Source organism: Oncorhynchus mykiss, chromosome 17, assembly GCF_057628025.1.
Source record: "Oncorhynchus mykiss isolate SJ-2025 chromosome 17, ASM5762802v1, whole genome shotgun sequence".
Lineage (NCBI taxonomy): Eukaryota > Metazoa > Chordata > Actinopteri > Salmoniformes > Salmonidae > Oncorhynchus > Oncorhynchus mykiss.
This window is the reverse complement of record NC_143038.1, coordinates 33,744,721-33,765,716: the sequence shown is the minus strand read 5'-3', so window position 1 is coordinate 33,765,716 and position 20,996 is coordinate 33,744,721. Positions and strand designations below refer to the sequence as shown.

General features: G+C 40.3%; 2 protein-coding genes across 11 annotated transcripts in view; one reads left to right on the top strand and one right to left on the bottom strand.

Moving 5' to 3' along the window:
* LOC110494951 (msx2-interacting protein) overlaps positions 1-9,831 on the top strand; it is a 31,564-nt gene extending 21,733 nt beyond the window's left edge. For 9 of the 10 annotated variants that reach the window (XM_036948169.2, XM_036948165.2, XM_090205258.1 and 6 more), the window contains exons 12-15: positions 71-154; positions 346-540; positions 6,408-6,566; positions 8,537-9,831. In XM_036948169.2, the coding sequence (XP_036804064.2) occupies positions 71-154; positions 346-540; positions 6,408-6,566; positions 8,537-8,668 (570 nt within the window). In that variant the 3' untranslated portion in view covers positions 8,669-9,831. Of the gene's footprint in view, positions 1-70; positions 155-345; positions 541-2,314; positions 2,538-6,407; positions 6,567-8,536 lie in introns of those variants that run through there. The other variant, XM_090205259.1, reaches the window with a different exon arrangement.
* A 267-nt stretch (positions 9,832-10,098) lies between these two features.
* Positions 10,099-20,899, bottom strand: prkar2ab (protein kinase, cAMP-dependent, regulatory, type II, alpha, B). Its single transcript, XM_021570324.3, has 11 exons — positions 20,778-20,899; positions 20,122-20,386; positions 18,940-18,981; positions 18,652-18,791; positions 17,228-17,334; positions 15,589-15,742; positions 15,395-15,496; positions 15,117-15,191; positions 14,950-15,015; positions 14,539-14,677; positions 10,099-10,734 (listed from the first exon to the last, which is right to left on the bottom strand). Exons 2-11 carry the CDS (start codon positions 20,360-20,362, stop codon positions 10,610-10,612), a joined length of 1,191 nt encoding a protein of 396 aa, XP_021425999.3. The 5' UTR covers positions 20,363-20,386; positions 20,778-20,899; the 3' UTR covers positions 10,099-10,609.
* Positions 20,900-20,996: the final 97 nt, after the last annotated feature.

The window sequence follows — 20,996 nt, the reverse complement described above, 5'->3', positions numbered from 1 at the left end:
GTGGTCGTGTCTTAAATGACGTTTGAAAACCAACTTCTTTATACTAAAATCGCTTTGTTCTGGTCCTCAGGGTGCAGATCCCAGCCAGTCACAAGCTGATGTCAAGGTGAAACAAGTTGGACAGCAACCTGTGAACATGGTGCAGCTGCTCACGGTGAGTCACTTGGACATATGGAAATGGGGAATAAAGAGTGCATTAGAGAGGAGTAGAAGGTAAATCTGGACAGAGACAACTGAACAGGGCAGGACAAGAGCGGACAGGATATAGTGTAGTAAAGGAACATTATTCACAATTATATTCAGTTTTTATGTCACAGAAAAAATATTTTTTCTCTGTTTGAGCAGAAGTACCCGATAGTGTGGCAAGGGCTGCTGGCACTGAAAAATGACCAGGCTGCTGTCCAGTTGCATTTTGTCTGTGGCAACAAAGGATTGGCCCTACGGTCACTGCCCCTACCAGAGGGAGGATCGCTGCTTCGGATCGTCCAGAGAATGAGACTCGAGGCGTCACAACTGGATGGTGTGGCTAGAAGAATGACAGTAAGTTTCTGGTCCCTGTCCTTGAATTGTTTACATTGGGATGAGAGTTCATTTTAGGGTGGGCAATTTTGTTACGATTGCATCGTCTGTCGACGGTGTTTGACGGCCATGACGTCGAGATGTCACAAACGATGGTTCAGCGCAAGTGAACTTGGCTGCCCTGCAGGAATCTGGCAGCGCACTACAGCGCAGTGCAGTGCGGTGAGCACACAGCAGGGCGACGTGCCAAATGGCCTATTCCCTAATTGCCATAGCCTAAGTAGTTGGACAATTAACATAATGCAAGAGAACAATGTAGATTGTGGAAAGAGCGTTAGAGCACCAAAGCAGCACAACATGTCAGATAGGGTCTGTCCGTCCCCTGTCCCCCCCCCCCTTCTCCCTATTTCGGATTATCATGGGCCTTTTGCAGAGGACACTCCGTTGTCTGGCGTATTGTTTTAAAATCTTAATTGACCCTTTTTTTCCCTCCTTAATCCCTGTTCAATTTCAATGTGACTAGTTGGCCTAGGCATGACCCACTCTTTCGCGATCAACCATCGACTGAATCTATAGGCCAGCTCAGAAAGTTGTTTACGAATAGCTTAAATAAAAACACAGTATAGTAAAAACGAGAGAGCGAACAAACAATTGCAAGATAGACTAATCTAATAGGAAGTTCAAACAAATCTGGTACATTTCTGCTTTATTTAACGTGTAGGCAGAATCAATAGTGCCGTCGGAAAACCCCTCGCAAACCAAACAGCCAATAATATAGGCCTACACGTAGACTACTGTCAAAAGTCGCAGTAAATGTTACTTTGACAAATTCAACTTCTAAACTAATATTTATATTGTCCGTCTTTATTGTCGTCCTTGAATTGTGCCATGGGCAATCTCAACCCTTTACACTCATAGGAATGGCCAATTTGAAATGTTTCTTAAAAAAAGAAATATGAAAAGCATAACCATGAAAGTAAAGTTTTTGGAGATTTTGGGAAAATTATTAGACCAAAGGTGAGGACACAACAGCTCACCTGACACGACTGAATCCAAACATTACACTGTTGATTTTGTGTATTTCACTGTATTTTTTGCCACATTTGTTGATAAGAAATAAACAACTCTGGATACATTCAGGAACATAATATTCCTGGAAATTGTGAGTTAGGTGCAACATAAGACTAAAGATTACAAGGTTTTAAGTGAGAGGACTATTAGGTGTCTCCAAGTGGCCACACACTTAACCAAAGTGTGCACAGTTCCTATTTAAGGTGCTTTTTTTTAGTTCTAGCTGTGCCGTTGAGTAACTAAAACAAGCACACTTAGTTTTATTTGGAACACAACTCTGCATGCACACAACACCGGTCAAATATAAAGCGCAATATGGGTCAGGTGGTCAACATTTGAAAGATGGTTCTATTGCCAACATGACTAGCTAAGTTCTAAAATCTGATATTACAATGCAATTCAGTGAAACAGATAATTTTGGTGCGCATAGAAAGAAGTCATGAGTGCGTTCAGGTGTGTGTGACGCAGTAAATTTTCTTAACAATAGACAAACAGGCTCATTCTCTTCAGAACAACCAAGGATATATGCCATGTCATCTTGTAACTACATCAGAGTGATCATAAATGATAACACTGTATATGACAAGTTTTATGTGAAGTGCACATTTGGACTCGCGGGGTTTGGCTTGCTTTTATGACAAAGCAGTATTTATTGTAATCCTCAACGTCTCATCTTTTGAAACTGCGTAGAGTCCTCTTAATTTACAGCATTTCTCTCACTCAGGCAACCCAAAATGTGACCAAGTTGCCTTACTGGCGGAAGCGGCGGGGGCGACTAATTGTTGCACGAGGCACTCCCGTTCAGAACAGCTGTCAGTCAACCCACACAACCCGCCGACGGGTACGAGTGTAAAGGGCTATGGCCCGTCACATAATTTCCTCAGCCGGTAATTGTCAAGGAAACAACTGTCGTTCTCACGGTTATTGACGTCTAATTAACAAACACATTTGGCATCTCCTGACTTAATAAATCCATTTAATATAGCCTGCACCTTATAGCCAAATCCAGTATTTATTTTAGACAGTTCTACAGAAGCATGATATGAAGAAAAGGTAGTCTATTTCAGAACATAATAGCATACTCTGAGTTGTCCTTCTGTTAGGTCCTGATCTGGCCATGACTGTGGGCTACACCAGTTAATTTAGCAGACAAGATGTGCTTAGAATTCCGTGGCATTATTGTTTTTGTTTTATAGAATGAAAAATACAATCGAACAAAGCTGAATAAAATGGAAAGCACCGGTGGCTATTGTGTTGAGCGGTTAACAAAAAAATAAATAAATAGGTACTCCTATATGCTTAATTTAGAGTTAGTAATGTAAGTTTAGTTCTACAAATGTTGGGCTACACATTTTGATTTTTAATACATTGTAAGGCTGCATGATGCAACTAATGATGAATTGAAAAAAAGTAGCTTGAAAGGTGAGAGCTCTGCTTTGATTTGTCAGTCAACAAGATGAGTAGGCCTAACAAACGGCAAAAGCACTAGCCAGTGTCAATTTACTATCCACCATAGTACAAAAGTTGACCTATTCTGTGCAAGAAATAAATATTCCAAACATAGTCTGGGACAATTGTGGGATGCCACATTGAAAGTCACTGAGCTTTTCAGCAAGGCCATTCTGCTGCCAATGTTTGTCTATGGCTGTGGCCTTGATTTTATACAACTGTCAGCAACGGTGTGGCTGACATAGCCAAATCCACATACTTTTGTATATATAGTATGTACAACGCATTTGGAAAGTACCCAGACCCCTTGACTTTTTCCAAATTTTGTTAAGTTACAGCCTTGTTCTAAAATTGATTAAATCAATCTACACACACTACCCCATAATGACAAAGCGAAGAAAGTTTTTTTTGTGACATTTTTGCTAATTTATATGTAAAAAAAAAATACCTTATTTACGTAAGTATTCAGACCTTTTTGCTATGAGACTTGAAATTGAGCTCAGATGCATCCTGTTTCCATTGATCATCCTAGAGATGTTTATGCAACTTGAGTGGAGTCCACCTGTGGTAAATTCAATGTATTTGACATGATTTGGAATGGCTATCATTTGGAAAGGTTTGGAAAGGCTATAAGGTCTGTCTAAGATCCCACAGTTGACAGTGCATTTCAGATCAAAAACCAAGCCATGAGGTCAAAGAAATTGTCTGTAGAGCTCTGAGATAGGATTGTGTTGAGGCATAGATCTGGGGAAGGGTACCAAAACATTTCTGCAGCATTGAAGGTCCTCAAGAACAGTGGCCTCCATCATTTTTAAATGGAAAAAGTTTGGAACCACCAAGACCCTTCCTAGAGCTGGCCGCCCGACCAAACTGGGAAATCGGGGGAGAAGGGAGGTGACCAAGGACCCAGTGGTCACTCTGAAAGAGCTCTGGAGTTCCTCTGTTGATGGGAGAACCTTCCAGAAGGACAACCATCTCTGCAACACTCCACCAATCAGGCCTTTATGGAAGAGGATACCTAGTCAGTTGTGTAACTGAATGCATTCAACTGAAATGTGTCGGAAGCCACTCTTCAGTAAAAGGCATGACAGCCCACTTGGAGTTTGCCAAAAGGCATCTAAAGACTCTCAGACCATGAGAAACAAGATTATCTGGTCTAATGAAACCAAGATTGAACTTTTTGGCCTGAATGGCAAGTGTCACGTCTGGAGGAAACATATCACCATCCCTACGGTGAACCATCACCATCCCTACGGTGAAGCATGGTGGTGGCAGCATCATGCTGTGGGGATGTTTTCCAGTGGCAGGGACTGGAAGGTTAGTCAGGATTAAGGGAAAGATGAACAGAGCGATCCTTAATGACAACCTGCTCCAGAGCACTCAGGACCTCAGACTAGGGCAAAGGTTCACCTTCCAACAGGACATCGACCCTAAGCACACAGCCAAGACAACTCAGGAGTGGCTTAGAGACAAGTCTCTGAATGTCCTTGAGTGGCCCAGCCAGAGCCCGGACTTGAAGCTTATAGCATCATACCCAAGAAGACTTGAGGCTGGAATCGCTGCCAAAGGTGCTTCAACAAAGTACTGAGTGAAGGGTCTGAATACTTAAGTAAATGTGATATTTACATATTTTTTATAAATTAGCCAAAAATTCAGAAAGTTTTTGCTTTGTCGTAATGGGATATTGTGTGTAGGTTGATGGAAGAATTTTTAAATCAATTTGAGAATAGAACTGTAGTGTAACAAAATGTGGAAAAATTCAAGGGGTCTGAATACCTTGCGAATGCACTGTGTGTATAAAAAATATACACGTGCACACACATGGTAGGCCTATTAAAATATGTATGCTTTTTTTTCTCTAATTTATTGTCATGTCAGACCAACACTGTATTCAAAGTGCCCACTATTACGTTCTACCTATAGAATTAGAACTGGTCGATCTTCAAGGCATTCCTAGTCGATCACTAAACAGGTCTGTAGAAAAGCCAATGATAAAGCCTTGTGCTCATATAAAACAAACATTTGTCTTGCACTGTTGACGGTAGGTGCACTTGATTCAGAAGCCATGTAGGCAAATTGTTCCCATTTTATTTTGTCTGAACGGACAAAACTCCGGCTACCCGGCAGACCAGCAGAGCTGTGGCTAAATTGTGCTGGCCAATCCGATTAGCTCAAATTACCATGCCTACAGCTTCCACGACTCTACAGCTTCCACGACTCTACAACAAAGTTTATTAGCCTACTGAGATTTCATCACTTTTAAAACCATGACCAGAGAGTGGCTGTCAAAGAATAAAGCAAAGGGCTGCTGTTTTTGAGTGAGTTCATGTTAAAAATGTGATTCAACACTTACAAAACATAACTCACTTCTCCCTACTTCCACTCACGTTTTGAAATATAATATGGTCTGAGAAGAACAATATTGACAGGCCAAGCATAGCCAATATGCTGTGATGTGTTAGTGCAGTAGGCCTAACCTCATTCCTACAGAACAGTTTTTATTATGTTAATGTTGTATAGGCTTACATTTTTTAAGTTAAAACACATCTGAGCGGTAGATCTCAGCTTGCTTTTTGACTGCGAAAGTAAACTTGACTCAAAGGTTGGTGACCAGTCTATTTCCATAATGCCAACATTTCACCCAAGTGTTTTGATCTAAATCTCTTGTCAAATCGCAATTGTAATATTTGGTTAAAACTAAGGCCAAGATTTGATGCCTATATTGTGAAGCCCCACGTAACAGTATAAAACAATCCGAATGGAAAAAGCTTTGTGTTGCTACCGTAGGGTTATGCACAACTTATTAAGCAAATTATGAACTTTATAAAAATTCCTAACCATAAAATGCCATCATACCATTAACAATGTGAAAAATATTGTGATATATTTTGGCTATGTCATGTCACAATCTTATCTGATTTATACTAGACCAATAACTGTTCATCTGGGTAAGGGGGTGGAATCTAGACCATCCTATCAGTCAATCAGGGCTGTGTATGTAAATGTCTTAAAATTAGTTTCCTAACACACACACAATTACTGAGCATTTCAATGGCCAAAAGAAGCTCGGGGAAATTAATGATATAAAATATATTCTGGAGATATTTTCATTAAACAAAGAGTGATTCACTAGGAATACAGTGATTTAAAAATATATATATTATATATATACAATTTAAGACTGCATGAGGACTTTTTGGCCCAGATCATCAAGTGGAGGCAAACAGCAAGTGAGTGGATCCTACATGAGGAAAATGTTTAACTTATAACCTAGTCTCTCAGCAACTAAAGTAATGGTTAAGAATTTCTAGCTTTCATCTCCATCACAGGTCCTTGTTCTAATTTGATTTATGTTCTGTCTACTGCAGGGGGAGAGTGAGTTCTGTCTCCTGCTTGCTCTGCCATGTGGACGGGACCAGGAGGATGTCCTGAACCAGACCCAGGCCCTAAGAACTGCTTTCATCAACTACCTTCAGGCCAAGCTGGCTGCAGGCATCATCAATGTCCCCAACCCAGGCTCCAATCAGGTGGGTCTGTCTGCCTATTTAGGTGTTTGCTACAGTCTGTTTTTGCAAACCATCAGCCACTCCTTGTGTTTGATCAAATGTGAAGTTATACACCCCCCTACGTATTTATTTGGACAGTGAAGCTTAAACTGTTCATTTTGCTCTGTACTCCAGCATTTTGGATTTGAGATCAAATGTTTTGTGAGGCGACAGTACCGAATGGCACCTTTTTTTTTATTTGAGGGTATGTCAGTTTTACAGTGTAGAAATGAATGCACTTTATGTATCTATCCCCATTTTGAAGGTGCCATAACTATTTGGACAAATTCACTTATAGTGCAGTCAACCTATATTTTCCTGTGTTTTATATACACTGCTCAAAAAAATAAAGGGAACACTTAAACAACACAATGTAACTCCAAGTCAATCACACTTCTGTGAAATCAAACTGTCCACTTAGGAAGCAACACTGATTGACAATAAATTTCACATGCTGTTGTGCAAATGGAATAGACAACAGGTGGAAATTATAGGCAATTTGCAAGACACCCCCAATAAAGGAGTGGTTCTGCAGGTGGTGACCACAGACCACTTCTCAGTTCCTATGCTTCCTGGCTGATGTTTTGGTCACTTTTGAATGCTGGTGGTGCTTTCACTCTAGTGGTAGCATGAGACGGAGTCTACAACCCACACAAATTCTTGAGAAATTGCTCTTTGCTAAGAAGCTATTTTTGTGTCTTTTTCACGATTTTAATTACAAACAATCACAGTAAGGTAGTTAATTGTTACCCAGAAATTAGTTGATATTGAGATTTTAAAAAGTCTGCATTGTAGTCAAGTTTAATATTTGGTCCCATATTCCTAGCATGCAATGACTACATCAACCTTGTGACTCTACAAACTTGTTGGATGCATTTTCAGTTTGTTTTGGTTGTTTCAGATTATGTTGTTCCTAATAGAAATTAATTGTAAATAATATTTTCATTTTGTAGTCACTAGTAAATAAGAATGTTTCTTAACACTTCTACATTAATGTGGCTGCTTCCGTGAGAAAGTTAGATGCACGATATTTATGGCTAACTTTCTTTCACGATTTATTCATGATTATCCATAATCATGGTAGCATCCACATTAATGTAGAAGTGTTCAGAAACGTATTCTATTCTTATTTACAATAAATGACTCCAAAATGACACACTACAGGATTGACCTTTCATTTCTATTGAGCACAACACAATCTGAAAAACAACCAAAACAAACTGCAAATGCATCCAGCAGTCATTGTGTGCTTGGAATATGGGATCAAATACTAAACTTTAGACAACATTTTATACACTAAGTGAATTTGTCCAAAATACTAGTGACTCCTTCAAATGGATGGATTACATAAAGCTCTTTCATTTGTAAATGCTAAAACGGATATGTATAAAATAAACCCTAAAATAAAAGGTGACTTACTGTCCTCTCGCTTAATATACATTTATTTGTTTTTTTTTAGTAATTTTAACCCTGATTTTTCTCATCGGACTCAGGTAGTCGAAGGCCGAGTCATGCGTCCTCCGAAGCATGACCCGCCAAACTGTGCTTCTTAACACCTGCTCGCTTAACCCAGAAACCAGCCGCACCAATGTGTCGGCGGAAACACCATTCAACTGATGACGTGGTCAGCCTGTAGGTACCCGGCCTGCCACAAGGAGTCGCTAGAGCACAATGATCTTTGTAAAGCCCCCCGGCCAAACCTAACCCTGATCGACACTCAGCCAATTGTGTGCTGACCTATGGGACTCCTGGGATCGAACCCGACGCTATAGTGATGCGGCAACACTGCGATGCAAGGCCAATATAAAACATTTGATCTCATATCCAAAATGCTGGAATTTAGAGCCAAATTAAAAGTTTGCTTCAATGTGTGTGTGTGTGGTTTTACGTTTTAGAAGTGTCTTTAGATAGTTTAGTCTTTCAACTGATCCATTTCTATCTATCTTCTCCAGCCTGCCTACGTGTTGCAGATATTCCCACCATGTGAGTTTTCAGAGAGCCACCTATCCCGGCTAGCCCCTGACCTCCTCAACCGGATCTCCAATATCTCCCCTCACCTCATGATTGTCATCACCTCCGTTTAAGGACCCCCTCCCCCAGCAGGAAAAGGGAACCACCTCTTTTCTTCAGTGGACGTACTTAACATTGAGCCTCAGGAACCAAGAGGAATGGCAGGATCTTTGCTCCTGGAGACACTGGGAACAACGTCCTATTGGAACTTTTACCTTTTCCATATCAACTATTTTTTTTCTTTTTGGTCACTCCTGGTATTTTTGTCCTTCTCAAAAGAGCGAGCTCAGGGATGGACCAGACCAGAGCCCTATGTGTCCATTCTTATTGGACTTTTTTTTTCTTTTCTTTTTTCTGCTGTCTTTGTATTTATTGGGGAGTTTTATTTTTACGTAGGGAGATACTTTGATGAAAAGAATGAGTGACTAACTGTGTGGCCTTTTTTTTTCTTCATCTTTTTAATGGTTCATTTTTCAATTCTTCATAAGAAAGGATCATAGGTCATTGTACAACAATGGCAAAAATAGACATTTCAACATGTATTTAAACAAACGTCATTTTTCAGCCTATCCCATAGAGGAGAAAGAATTAACCTCAAAATACTATTAGGGCACCCTAATAGGGTCATGTCTCAAATGGCTCCCTACTCCTCATATAGTGCACTACTTAGGGCCCTGGTCAAAAGTAGTACACAAAGGAAATATGGTGCCATTTGGGACTCAGATCTTGTAGAGAGGACAGTGTCAGCCTAACAAACCCCTTTGATTCCACCAGCTCTACTGTTCCATTTTCTCTCTACTCAAACCAGACGAGGCTCTTCCCTTCCACCTGTTTCAGCATTATACGAGCAACAGTGGGATTAAAGAGTTTTTGGAATACTGGACTCTGTAAATATTTTAAATATTTAAAACGGACTAAATGGAACTTGAGATGACTTGACACCAAGAGACTTCCAACCAACCGTGGAAATACAAGATGGTGAGGTGGGATTGTTGGGGTTGTAAGGAAGGACGCAGATGAAACCCCTTGATTTCGTGGAGTAAATGCTTCTAATACAGCAGGTTGGCAAACTCTCGTGTGGAGTTTGCTGAGGGCACATCACATTTTGTTACTCCAATAAAAAAACAATCCAGAAAACTTGAACATTAAATGAGCTCTTTTATTTCATCTGGATGTCTGTCATTGTTGTTTCTCTTTGAGATGCTGTCTGTTTGAAATAAATGTTTGAACATAATCTGTATTCTGTTACGGTTCAGTAAAGGCCTACTTATGTAACATATTGATTGATACAGGATGTTGGGTTAGGGGATTTCCCTTCACATTGTCAAGTATTTGGAAATGAATTCCATTATTAATGGAAGGTTCTATAGTTCAATAGCATTTAATCACTGACACAGTCTGAGGGGTTATTGTTGCATAAGTGACACAGGCCAAGTCCTTACACACACCCAGGCACCCTTGGCTTTCACACCACTTAAAGTCCAATAAACTACAGTGCACCACATCACATCAAGGTTTGTTTTAATGAAAAATGGCATTGCAAAAAAAAACAAATTGCAAATTAGCTGCTTCCATTTATGCAATGACAATTTAGGTTTTCAACAGGGATTACATTTATGAAGTCTCACTGTAGGTGAAACAAGTCTTGACATATTAAAGCAAAGTACATGTTAATATTTGATTGATTGGTCATTGACCTTAAGTCAAATTCAGTTTAAAACAGCATTTGAGGAAGCTTTATTGGGCTAGAATTATACATTAACAATTTACCAACATGGATACTATCACGATGGTAAAAAAAAAAAAAAGTACTAGTAGCTAAATATTAAAATTGTCAGTCATTCACGTAGTAACATGGATGTCAATTGTAGATTCTACAATTAAATGTCACCCAATATGTTTTTGTGTATAATTTAGTACTACTAAAGAGTGTGTATCCACCTGTTTGTGTTCAGGGAGTACTCGTGTGTGGGATTGTGTTCGTGTGTGACATTTCTTACACAGACAATTATACATTAATGTTTCAAATCTACACTAGAACCAAACAGAGCTACCAGCTGGTTCTCATATTGGGAAATGTTCCTCTTCATAATCTCCTTACAGGAACCCAGCAAACGCTCAAATGCCTGAATGTCTATTACTGCAAAAGAGAGGTGAGGGAGAGAAAGAGGGGGTGTCAAGTAAAATTCTTTAAAAGGCTATTGATCTACTGTGCCTGTATTTATAGTGTCCTTGTGTAGGAGTGCTGATCTGGTCCCCCCTTTTATTCATTATCATTTAAAAGACTAGATCAGCACTCCCGAGACTACTCTGAGGCGCTATGGGCCCGATTCAGACTTAGGAAATGTATTCCTTTCCTATGCATGTCTCAGTAGTTGGTATTCAGATGCATAGCTGCCTAATGCTTTGCAGGCATGGTTCCCTTCACGTGCGCTGAATACATTTAATTAAACCGCTGAAAACCCTCTCACTTGCTGGGTTTTTAGTACGCTTAATTCAAATTTTCTCAACAGACTCGTTACAATATATGGAAAGAACAGTTCAGAATGTAAATACACGCATATTTGTCTACTTTTCAGCACCAATTGATACATTTAAAAATACTCTGATCTTGTATATTATTTAAGGTTAGGAAAGGATTTATGAATTATAAAAAATCAAAATATATTTTAGAGAGCCTTTTCACAAAATATATTGGTTTATCAAAAATACAGTGGTTTGATTTAACCTGGAAGTTGCCATATTCAAATCGTTCAATCCATGAAACATCGGAAGGTAAGAAAAATGTACAATGGGTTGACCTGAACTTGACCAGTTGCCCTATAATCCTCCCCTAATAATCCTCACTAATTATGGAACTGTGGTGTCCGCCAAGGCTCCAGGTTCAAACTGCTAAGTATGGTCTGCATTCCACAATGATTCAAATAGGTTACATGTTCCAAATTAATGCAAAGCTTGTAATAGGTTAGCCTAATATGATCCACTACTACTCAAAATCATGTTTTTTTATGAAATTGGATGATATTTAGATGAAAGTATGAAAAATGATTGTTGCTTCTACATGGATAAAGTTTGATCATAAAGTTACTGTTCCCCCATGTCAAAAGTTTGGATTCAGGAGGCGGGATTATTTTAATACACCAATGGTAACATGATATTCTCCGCCTTGTAACCAACATCAGAGAAGGCATGTTTGCGGAGGGGCGGGCATGGTTTATATAGCTACTCTACAGTGGCCAAAATTTGACTGTATGGTATCAGCAAATATAATTAAAAGTTTTCACTATTCATCTATGGCAAAGAAACACTATACAGTTGAAGTCGGAAGTCTACGTACACTTTAGCCAAATACATTTAAACTCAGTTTCACAAATCCTGACATTTAATCCAAGTAAAAATTCCCTGTTTTAGGTCAGTTAGGATTACCACTTTATTTTAAGAATGTGAAATGTCAGAATAATAGTAGAGAGAATGATTTATTTCAGCTTTTATTTCGTAAATCACATTCCCAGTGGGTCAGAAGGTTACATATACTCAATTAGTATTTGGTAGGATTGCCTTTAAATTGTTTAATTTGGGTCAAATGTTTCGGGTAGCCTTCCACAAGCTTCCCACAATAAATTGGGTAAATTTTGTCCTATTCCTCCTGACAGAGCTGGTGTAACTGAGTCAGGTTTGTAGGCCTCCTTGCTCGCACAAGCATTTCAGTTCTGCCCACAAATGTTCTATAGGTGTGAGGTCAGGGCTTTGTGATGGCCACTCCAATACCTTGACTTTGTTGTCCTTAAGCCATTTTGCCACAACTGTGGAAGTATGCTTGGGGTCATTGTCCATTTGGAAGACCCATTTGCGACCAAGCTTTAACTTCCTGACTGATGTCTTGAGATATTGCTTCAATATATCCACATAATTTTCCTACCTCATGATGCCATCTATTTTGTGAAGTGCACTAGTCCCTCCTGCAGTAAAGCACCCCCACAAGATGATGCTGCCACCCCCGTGCTTCACGGTTGGGATGGTGTCCTTCAGCTTGCAAGCCTCCCCATTTTCCTCTAAACATAACGATGGTCATTATGGCCAATTTATGGCCTATTTTTGTTTCATCAAACCAGAGGACATTTCTCCAAAAAGTACGATCTTTGTCTCCATGTGCAGTTGCAAACCGTAGTCTGGCTTTTTTATGGTGGTTTTTGAGCAGTGGCTTCTTCCTTGCTGAGCGGCCTTTCAGATTATGTCAATTTGGACTCGTTTTACTGTGGATATAGATACTTTTGTACCTGTTTCCTCCAGCATCTTCACAAGGTCCTTTGCTGTTGTTCTGGGATTGATTTGCACTTTTCGTACCAAAGTGCGTTCATCTCTAGGAAACAAAACGCGTCTCCTTCCTGAGCGGTATGACGGCTGCGTGGTCCCATGGTGTTTATACTTGCATACTATTGTTTGTACAGATGAACGTGGTACCTTCAGGCGTTTGGAAATTGCTCCCAAGGATGAACCAGACTTATGGAGGTGTACAATGTGTTTTCTGAGGTCTTGGCTGATTTCTTTTGATTTACCCATGATGTCAAGCAAAGAGTTAATGAGTTTGAAGGTAGGCCTTGAAATACGTCCACAGGTACACCTCCAATTGTCATACTTGAGTAAAAGTAAAGATACCTTAATAGAAAATGACTCAAGTAAATGTCACCCAGAAAAATACTACTTGAGTAAACGTATACAAGTCGTTGGTTTTAAATATACTTAAGTATCAAAAGTAAATGAAATTGCTCGAATGTACTTAAGTATCAAAATAAAAGTTGAAACCATTTCCGATTCCTTATATTAAGCAAACCAGATGGCACAATTATTTTTATATTTTTTATTGACGGATAGCCAGGGGCACACAACAATTTACGGTCCAAACACTTAAAAGACACACCCTATCCCCTCAGCCCTCAAATTAAGTGAACACTTCTGATGACGTTTGACCGAGTATACACTTGCGGGGCGAGGGAGGCAGGAATGATTTTTAATGGTCCATCCTTGGCCGGAAATTCGTCACTCGTTCATCCCGCGATGATTGTGTTTTCAGCCACCGCCACAGTCAATTATGATTGCATATCTACTTATATTAAAAATATAATTATTAATATACGCCTACTGTATGATAGCTAGCAAATTAATTAGCTAACTAACGTTTGCCTGCCTAGCTGTAACTTCTGAAGGACATTTTTTTTATCACTACATTTTCCAAAAGATACCCAAACAAAAATATATTTACTTTTTACGAGACCTGTTTGTGCTGTCATGTGCATTAGTAGCTCAATTTCTAAATTATTTGCATTAGTTTTTACTTGCACTTGTATGTTGACTTCTCCATTGATGTTGTTTTGAAGTTTTCCTTGACTTTTCTTAGCCGATGTACAATCGTCACGAATTGAATTATGGGGATTATACAGTCGCAAAACCGACTACAAACGAGGGCTGAGGGCCTTACATTGCAAACTTCCCTTGCTTGGCTAATCATTTGGACCCCCCCTCCAAGATGGAAACGGGGATTCCCCCAAGGGCATAGAATAAGTAAATTGCTCAACCTTATTCATATGCTTCAGTTGAAACATTGAAACAATGAAACATTGCACATAAAGGTGGTGGAATTATGAGGGAATTAAATCAAGGTCAGAAGGCCTATCTGTAGACACACCTCCTTCACACCTTCATTTCTTAGATCTCCACCCCAGATGGAATAGCGGGTGAATAGCATGCTATTCTCATTCTTAAGTACAAGGTCAGAATACTTGTAGAGAGAAAGGTGCATAGAAAGGGATTTCCGTTTCATTTACGCATGAATACAGTCCATGGTCTATTCATTTTGGACTGCTTTAGACAGACAGAGAGAATGACCATGAATATCATTTTTCACAACTGAAGAGTAATGATTTGTATGTGTGCACATACAACGTACCCAAGCACTTGGTAACTCCCATGGCGTAGACGGAGGCTGCGCGTGGTTTGTTGGCGACCAGAGCCAGCTCTCCAAAGTATTGGCCCCTAGAGCAGCGTGCAATCTCCACCTCTGCATTACCCTGCTGCCCTGCCTTAGTCTAGGTAGGGAGACGTAGACATGATGATGATACTGATGTAACCGACTCCATAACTCTTTAACAATTACAGTTATCCGTTCCTTATCTACCACCCAGCCTGATACATTTATTTTACTAGCTGCAAAAGCAGGAAAGCCAGCCGTACCACGTTCCAAAGAAGCTACACATACAATACATACAGTGCCTTGCAGCAGGTACCCACAGCAAACTCATTATTTATACAGTAGATCTAACACACTTCCTAGGGAAGGGGGAAAAACATGTACACCTACTTTGCTTATTATCATGATCTTCACCTCCCCAGACTCCACAATATAGAAGCAATCTGCCTTATCCCCCTAAGAGTGCAGAAATGCAGTGGAATCGGCAGTGATACAGTACGAAGTAAAGAAGAATTGTTATCAAATATTTAAAAAATTACTGTAAAAGTCGACAATACCTGTGTTAAGATGCACTCCCCATCTCTGAACACTCTCATTCCCACGACATCAACAATCTTCATCCTCTCAGAGAGCTGAGGAAGAGCAAGATGAGGACAGACGATGGTGTGATAAAAGTATACATTGATCTTTACATGCATTCTGAGAGGAAAGATAGTTTACAATGGATTCTGTGTGTGCAATTTGATTCATTCTCTTATGGTGTCCTTTGAAACAAACTGCACAGTACACTTTTATTGTGAAGCACTTTAAGATGCTGTGGTCAAATGAAACAGACCTCGAGAGACTTTAGAAGGGGTACACACTCAATGAAGGCTTCGTACATCTTCCTCTTCTTGGCATTGTTTTTCACTATGAGTCTATGAAATGTGGCCCGATCCTAAAACGTACACATACCGGTTACTCATCTTTCACTGAAAAAACCCCACACATGCATAAAGTAGGATTGTTCGGTCTCTTACTGTGACTCACCAGTCCCCACAGTGCCCCCTCCTGGTTGGCCATGATGGTGGCAGCACGTGGGGTGTTGTACATGAGCGCCAGCTCCCCAAAACTTCCCTTGTTGTCATACTTCCCCACACATTTCCCAACTCCGTCAATCAGCACAATAATATCATACACGCCCCTACAACACACAGAGGTACACAAGACATCAGAGCAATCAGAGGACATCACATTCACATTAGTGTTGGTCAGTGCTGTTTAAGATTAGGAAGGACATATTTATTTTATGAGCATGGCCTTATTTCTATTACAGCATGCATATTGGATGACTGATATTCCCTTCACACAGCTCAATGTAAAATCGATGGGTTTCGGCTACTACACGATACTCGCATTTGTCATATACCCATCACCAGGTTGCTAAAACCTAGCATGCAAATGAAAGTTTATAACATAGTTGTACAGGTCAAGAGACAAATTGTAGTAATCAAGGTGACAGACAGTGACACATTCAATACCGCCTTGCATACTCTTGCCTGTATTTAGCTGATGATCTGGGGTGTAAGCATTAGTCCAAAATGAGAGTTTCTATTTTACAAATTCAGGTAGGTCCCTCCCCGCTTCGTTCTCTTTACTTCTGTTTAAGAAACATTTTGCAACAAAAACCTCTCGAAGCCAAACTTTCATACCATAACCACTAACCGCTACACAGCCTACATTGTTGTCACCATATCAACGTTATAGTCAACAAACTAGAGCTACTGCGTTTGTAAACCCACAAGCCAATTAATGCATACAATCACGCAATACAGTGTACAGCAAGCAGTTTAGCAGTTACACAGGCAGTGGCAATACATTTTGTAAAACCGAAAGCTTATCTTGTCTTGAAAGAGTTGCAATGTTGGATAGCCTTAGTCAGCTAGCTAACATAAATAGCGTTCATCTCTGTTTGAGTCAGGTTGTGAGTAGGCTAAATTAGCTGCATTAGTTAAGTAGGTAAAAGGTAAACTAAGAAGAAAACCATTACAACGAAATATAGCTAGCTCTCTCTCTCTGCTGCTTCTTCTTAATTGTTGAAGAAATTAATTTGTCAAAACTGCTCAACTATTGTCGTTCTCTCTCTTTGAGTCAACTACTCAACACACCACACTGTTTGGCAATGAAGGTCTACAGTAGCCTCAAAAGCACACTCTAGGGTAGCACCATGGTGTAGCCGGAGGTAAGCTATTTTCTGTCCTTCTCTGGGTACATTGACTCCATCCAATCAGAGGATCAGAGAATAAATCTAGTAATATAGTAATCTAGCATTGCAGTGCTAGCTAGCTGGAGCTTATGCTTTCAGTACTAGATTCATTCTCTGATCCTCTGACTCGATGGAGTCAATGTACCCAGAGGAGGACATAAAATAGCTTACCTCCGGCTACACCGTGGTGCTACCCCAGAGTGTGCTTTTGAGGCTACTGTAGACCTTCAACAGAGTTTTAATCAGTAATTTGGTGACGTGATTTAAAAAAATGATTGCTTTTTTTGTTTCACCATTTGTTTTCTTTCTGAAATTCACTGAGGATGGTCCTCCCCTTCCTCCTCCGAGGAGCCTCCACTGATTCAAATAATTAGGCCTAATGCCTCTCACACAGAAAAAAAGATAGATTCAACACACACACACCTCTCTATGACATAGAAGTTGTCTCCGTCATCCCCCTGGTCTATAATGTGCTCCTGTGGTTTGACCAACACCTCAAACATGCCATCCAGCACCTCTGAGAACTGCTCCTGAAAGAGAGAAACAACACTCATACATTAGTGTGTGTGTGTGTGTGTGTGTGTGTATGTGTGAGAGAGAGAGAGAGCGAGAGAGAGAGAGAGAGAGAGAGAGAGAGAGAGAGAGAGAGAGAGAGAGAGAGAGAGAGAGAGAGAGAGAAAACTGGGTCACCCAGCAACAAGCATCACACAATTATACTGCTGAACAAAAAAAAATTCAACGATTCTACTGAGTTATAGTTCATATCAGGAAATCAGTCAATTGAGATGATTTCATTAGGCGCAGCCATACAGTATGTGGGCCTGGGAGGGTATAGGCTCACCCACTTGGGAGCCAGGCCCACCCACTGGGGAGCAAGGCAGAGAAATTAACATTAAATTCTCTGGCAACAGCTCTGGTGGACATTCCTGCTGTCAGCATGCCAATTGCACACTCCCTCAAATCTTGAGACATCTGTGGAATTGTGTTGTGTGACAAAACTGCACATTTTCGAGTGGCTTTTTATTGTCCCCAGCACCCGGAGCGCCAAGTCTAGGTCCAAGAGGCTTCTAAACAGCTTCTACCCCCAAGCCATAAGACTCCTGAACATCTAATCAAATGACTACCCAGACTATTTGCATTGCCTCCTGCCCCCTTTTCTACGCTGCTGCTACTCTCTTTTATTATCTATGCATAGTCATTTTAATAACTCTACCTACATGTACATATTACCTCAATTACCTCGACACCGGTGCCCCTGCACATGGACTCTGTACTGATACCCCCTGTATATAGCCCCGCTATTGTTATTTACTGCTGCTCTTTAATTATTTGCTGTTCTTATCTCTTAAAACGGCATTGCTTGTTAGGGGCTTGTAAGTAAGCATTTCAATGTAAGGTTCTATTCGGCTCGTGTGACAAACACAATTTGATTTGAAGGTGCACCTGTGTAATGATTATGCTGTTTAATCAGCTTCTTGATATGCCACACCTGTCAGGTGGATGGATTATCTTAGCAAAGGAGAATTGCTCACTAACAGGGATGTCAACAAATGTGTGCATAGAATTTGAGAGAAATAAGCTTTTTTGTGCAAATGGAAAAGGTTTGGGATCTTTTATTTCAGCTCATGAAACATGGGAGCAACACTTTACATGTTACGTTTCTATCTTTGTTCAGTATAAATCAATACAAACTCCAATGTGTTAGGATGACTATTAAGAGGGTGTTTGTTTAATTCATAACCGAACATAAGATAAAATAACTCGAACAGGAAGATTAACTGTATTTCCTCTAAACTTAGAAGTAACTCTCAATACCTGAAGACAGAGGCTTGAATACAATACTTTACCTGGTCGAGGGTTTTAAACAGTAATATATCTCGGCAGGCGTCCTGGAGTCTGCGACGCTGCTCATCTGATTTGGGGTGTACCACCCTTGGCTCAAAGTCATCATCCTCATCATCGTCTGGGTTGTAGGCCTCCGCACACACTGGAAGGGAAAAACACTATGACACACACTGGGGACAAACAAATACTCCCAAAGGGAATGTTGTGACTGTAACACACAAGTGAGAGACAGAAATAAGATTCTTCATACACTGTATATAATGGATGCAAAACCCAATGATGAGGCTCACCAGATACTCTGCGACTGTATTTATTTGGGGTGGGAGGTGGCACTAGAGAAAGAGAGAGATGTTTCAGTGCTAGAAATTAAGTTGGTTCCACTGAACATCAATATTAGTTGTTCTTATGAATCATTTGACACACTTTAGCTTACACCCAATTATTTTGTACCCCTTTTTTTGTGATATCCAATTGGTAGTTACAGTCTTGTCCCATCGCTGCAACTCCCTTATGAACTCGGGAGAGCCGAAGGTCAAGAGCCATGCGTCCTCCGAAACACGAACCTGCCAAGCCGCACTGCTTTTTGACACACTGCTCGCTTAACCTGGAAGCCAGCCGCACCAATGTGTTGGAGGAAACACCATCCAGCTGGCGACCGGAAGTCAGCTTGCAGGCACCCAGTCCACCACAAGGAGTCACTAGAGCGCGATGAGACAAGGAAATGCCGCCCAAACCCTCCCCTAACCCGGACGACACTGGGCCAATTGTGCGGCGCCTCCTGGGTTTCCAGGTCGGCTGTGACGCAGTCTGGGATCAAACCCAGGTCTGTAGTGAAGCCTAAAGCACCGCGATGCAGTGCTTAGACAGCTGCGCCACTCGGGAGGCCAAGCTTACACTCAATTCTGTCTAAATATAGTTACATAGATACATCCAACAGTAAATGTGTAGGGTAGGGGATGGTACTACTGCCATGCCTGATACATTCTCTTATTTTCTCCCTTAACCATTTTTGTCAGAGTACAGCAGCTGATTTATGAAAAGAGGTTGAGACACCCTCAAACAAACGTTCATTATCTCATGTTGCTTTAAATAGGCTACTGAATAATGAAATAAATCAGGACAAATAGCTATTCAGTAGGCTAATACCCCAGTAGCATCCTATCATCTGATAACCTCTGGCAATGGAAGAGAAAATCATATGACTACAGGGGCCCTCACGTTACAATGAGAACCCATTCAACTGGCATGCAGATTTATTAAAAAAGGACTTCATAGTATTATCGAATAGAGACTAATATCATGAGATAATGATTCATTATGCATTCTGTGCGCTTATTTATGTAGCCTATTACGTGCGCAAGTGGGAGCGAGTAAAAAGTTATAACAGAAATAAAGAACATGGGAAATTATTTAAATATATTTAAGAATCAAATCATGAAGATTGTAAAATAGAGATGCAAAATGTCACTCACTATAGTCATCAGAGTCCTCATCTTCATCTGATTCAAACGAATTACTATCAAAAGCCACCCCCTTTCGAGCAGAATTGACCGGGCTGTCTTTAGCATGTTGGTCGTGTTTTCGGCACTCTTGAAGACGCGTGAAATATTGGATTGCGAATTCAACCAAATCTGTCGGTCTCTGCCGTAGTACCTCCACAGTGTATCCTTGCAGCATGTCCTTCAAACCAACAGGTATCTCGATGCTCATCATAGAACTATGGTAGCCTATAATGATCTTTGACAAGTTAAAAATACAAATTTGAGTAAAACAATCTGCCTAATCCATAACAATAGGCAAAAAAAACAAAAAAACTATCACATAACTATAATAATCAATAATTTCCAAGACCAGGGATTTGTCAAACTTAGCCCAGGCCTAGTCATAAAGTATGCTAAATAGCATAAGTAGTGCAAATACAATAGAATTTGAATATAACCTTCAGTGTCGGTCCAATATAAAATGCATTCCCTGATATCCAATGTTGCCAAGGCTATGTGAGAATAAAGAGCTAGATCAATGATCAGCGGCCACGGCAAATATCAAAGTATAGGCAAACATAAATACATTTACTAAAACTACCAATGGCAGCTATCAAAACAGATTAAATTGGTTACAATTTACCGACCTCCTTGCAATGTAGCCTTTCGAATATTAGTTATGGTCTGACATTATGCATATTTTGCGAAATGCGCACAGCGCGGTTCTGCCCATTTTAATCCACTCCCAGTCCGCGTCTACTGGTTAATTGACGGGTCTACGGGTTTCCGCATTTAGACTAGAAGCAGCGTATCGGAAAGTATTGACCGGGCGTACTAGGCTATGTCACAACTTTTCAGATCAAAAT

Bases quoted from the DNA above. Each gene is read 5' to 3' on its own strand.
- prkar2ab (XM_021570324.3), bottom strand. From the start codon at position 20,362: ATGATGAGCATCGAGATACCTGTTGGTTTGAAGGACATGCTGCAAGGA. The intron at 18,792-18,939 runs GTGAGCCTCATC...TTTCCCTTCCAG, and splicing joins ATACAGTCGCAGAGTATCTG to TGTGTGCGGAGGCCTACAAC. The intron at 15,192-15,394 runs GTCTGTTTCATT...GCTCTTCCTCAG, and splicing joins CCCTTCTAAAGTCTCTCGAG to CTCTCTGAGAGGATGAAGAT.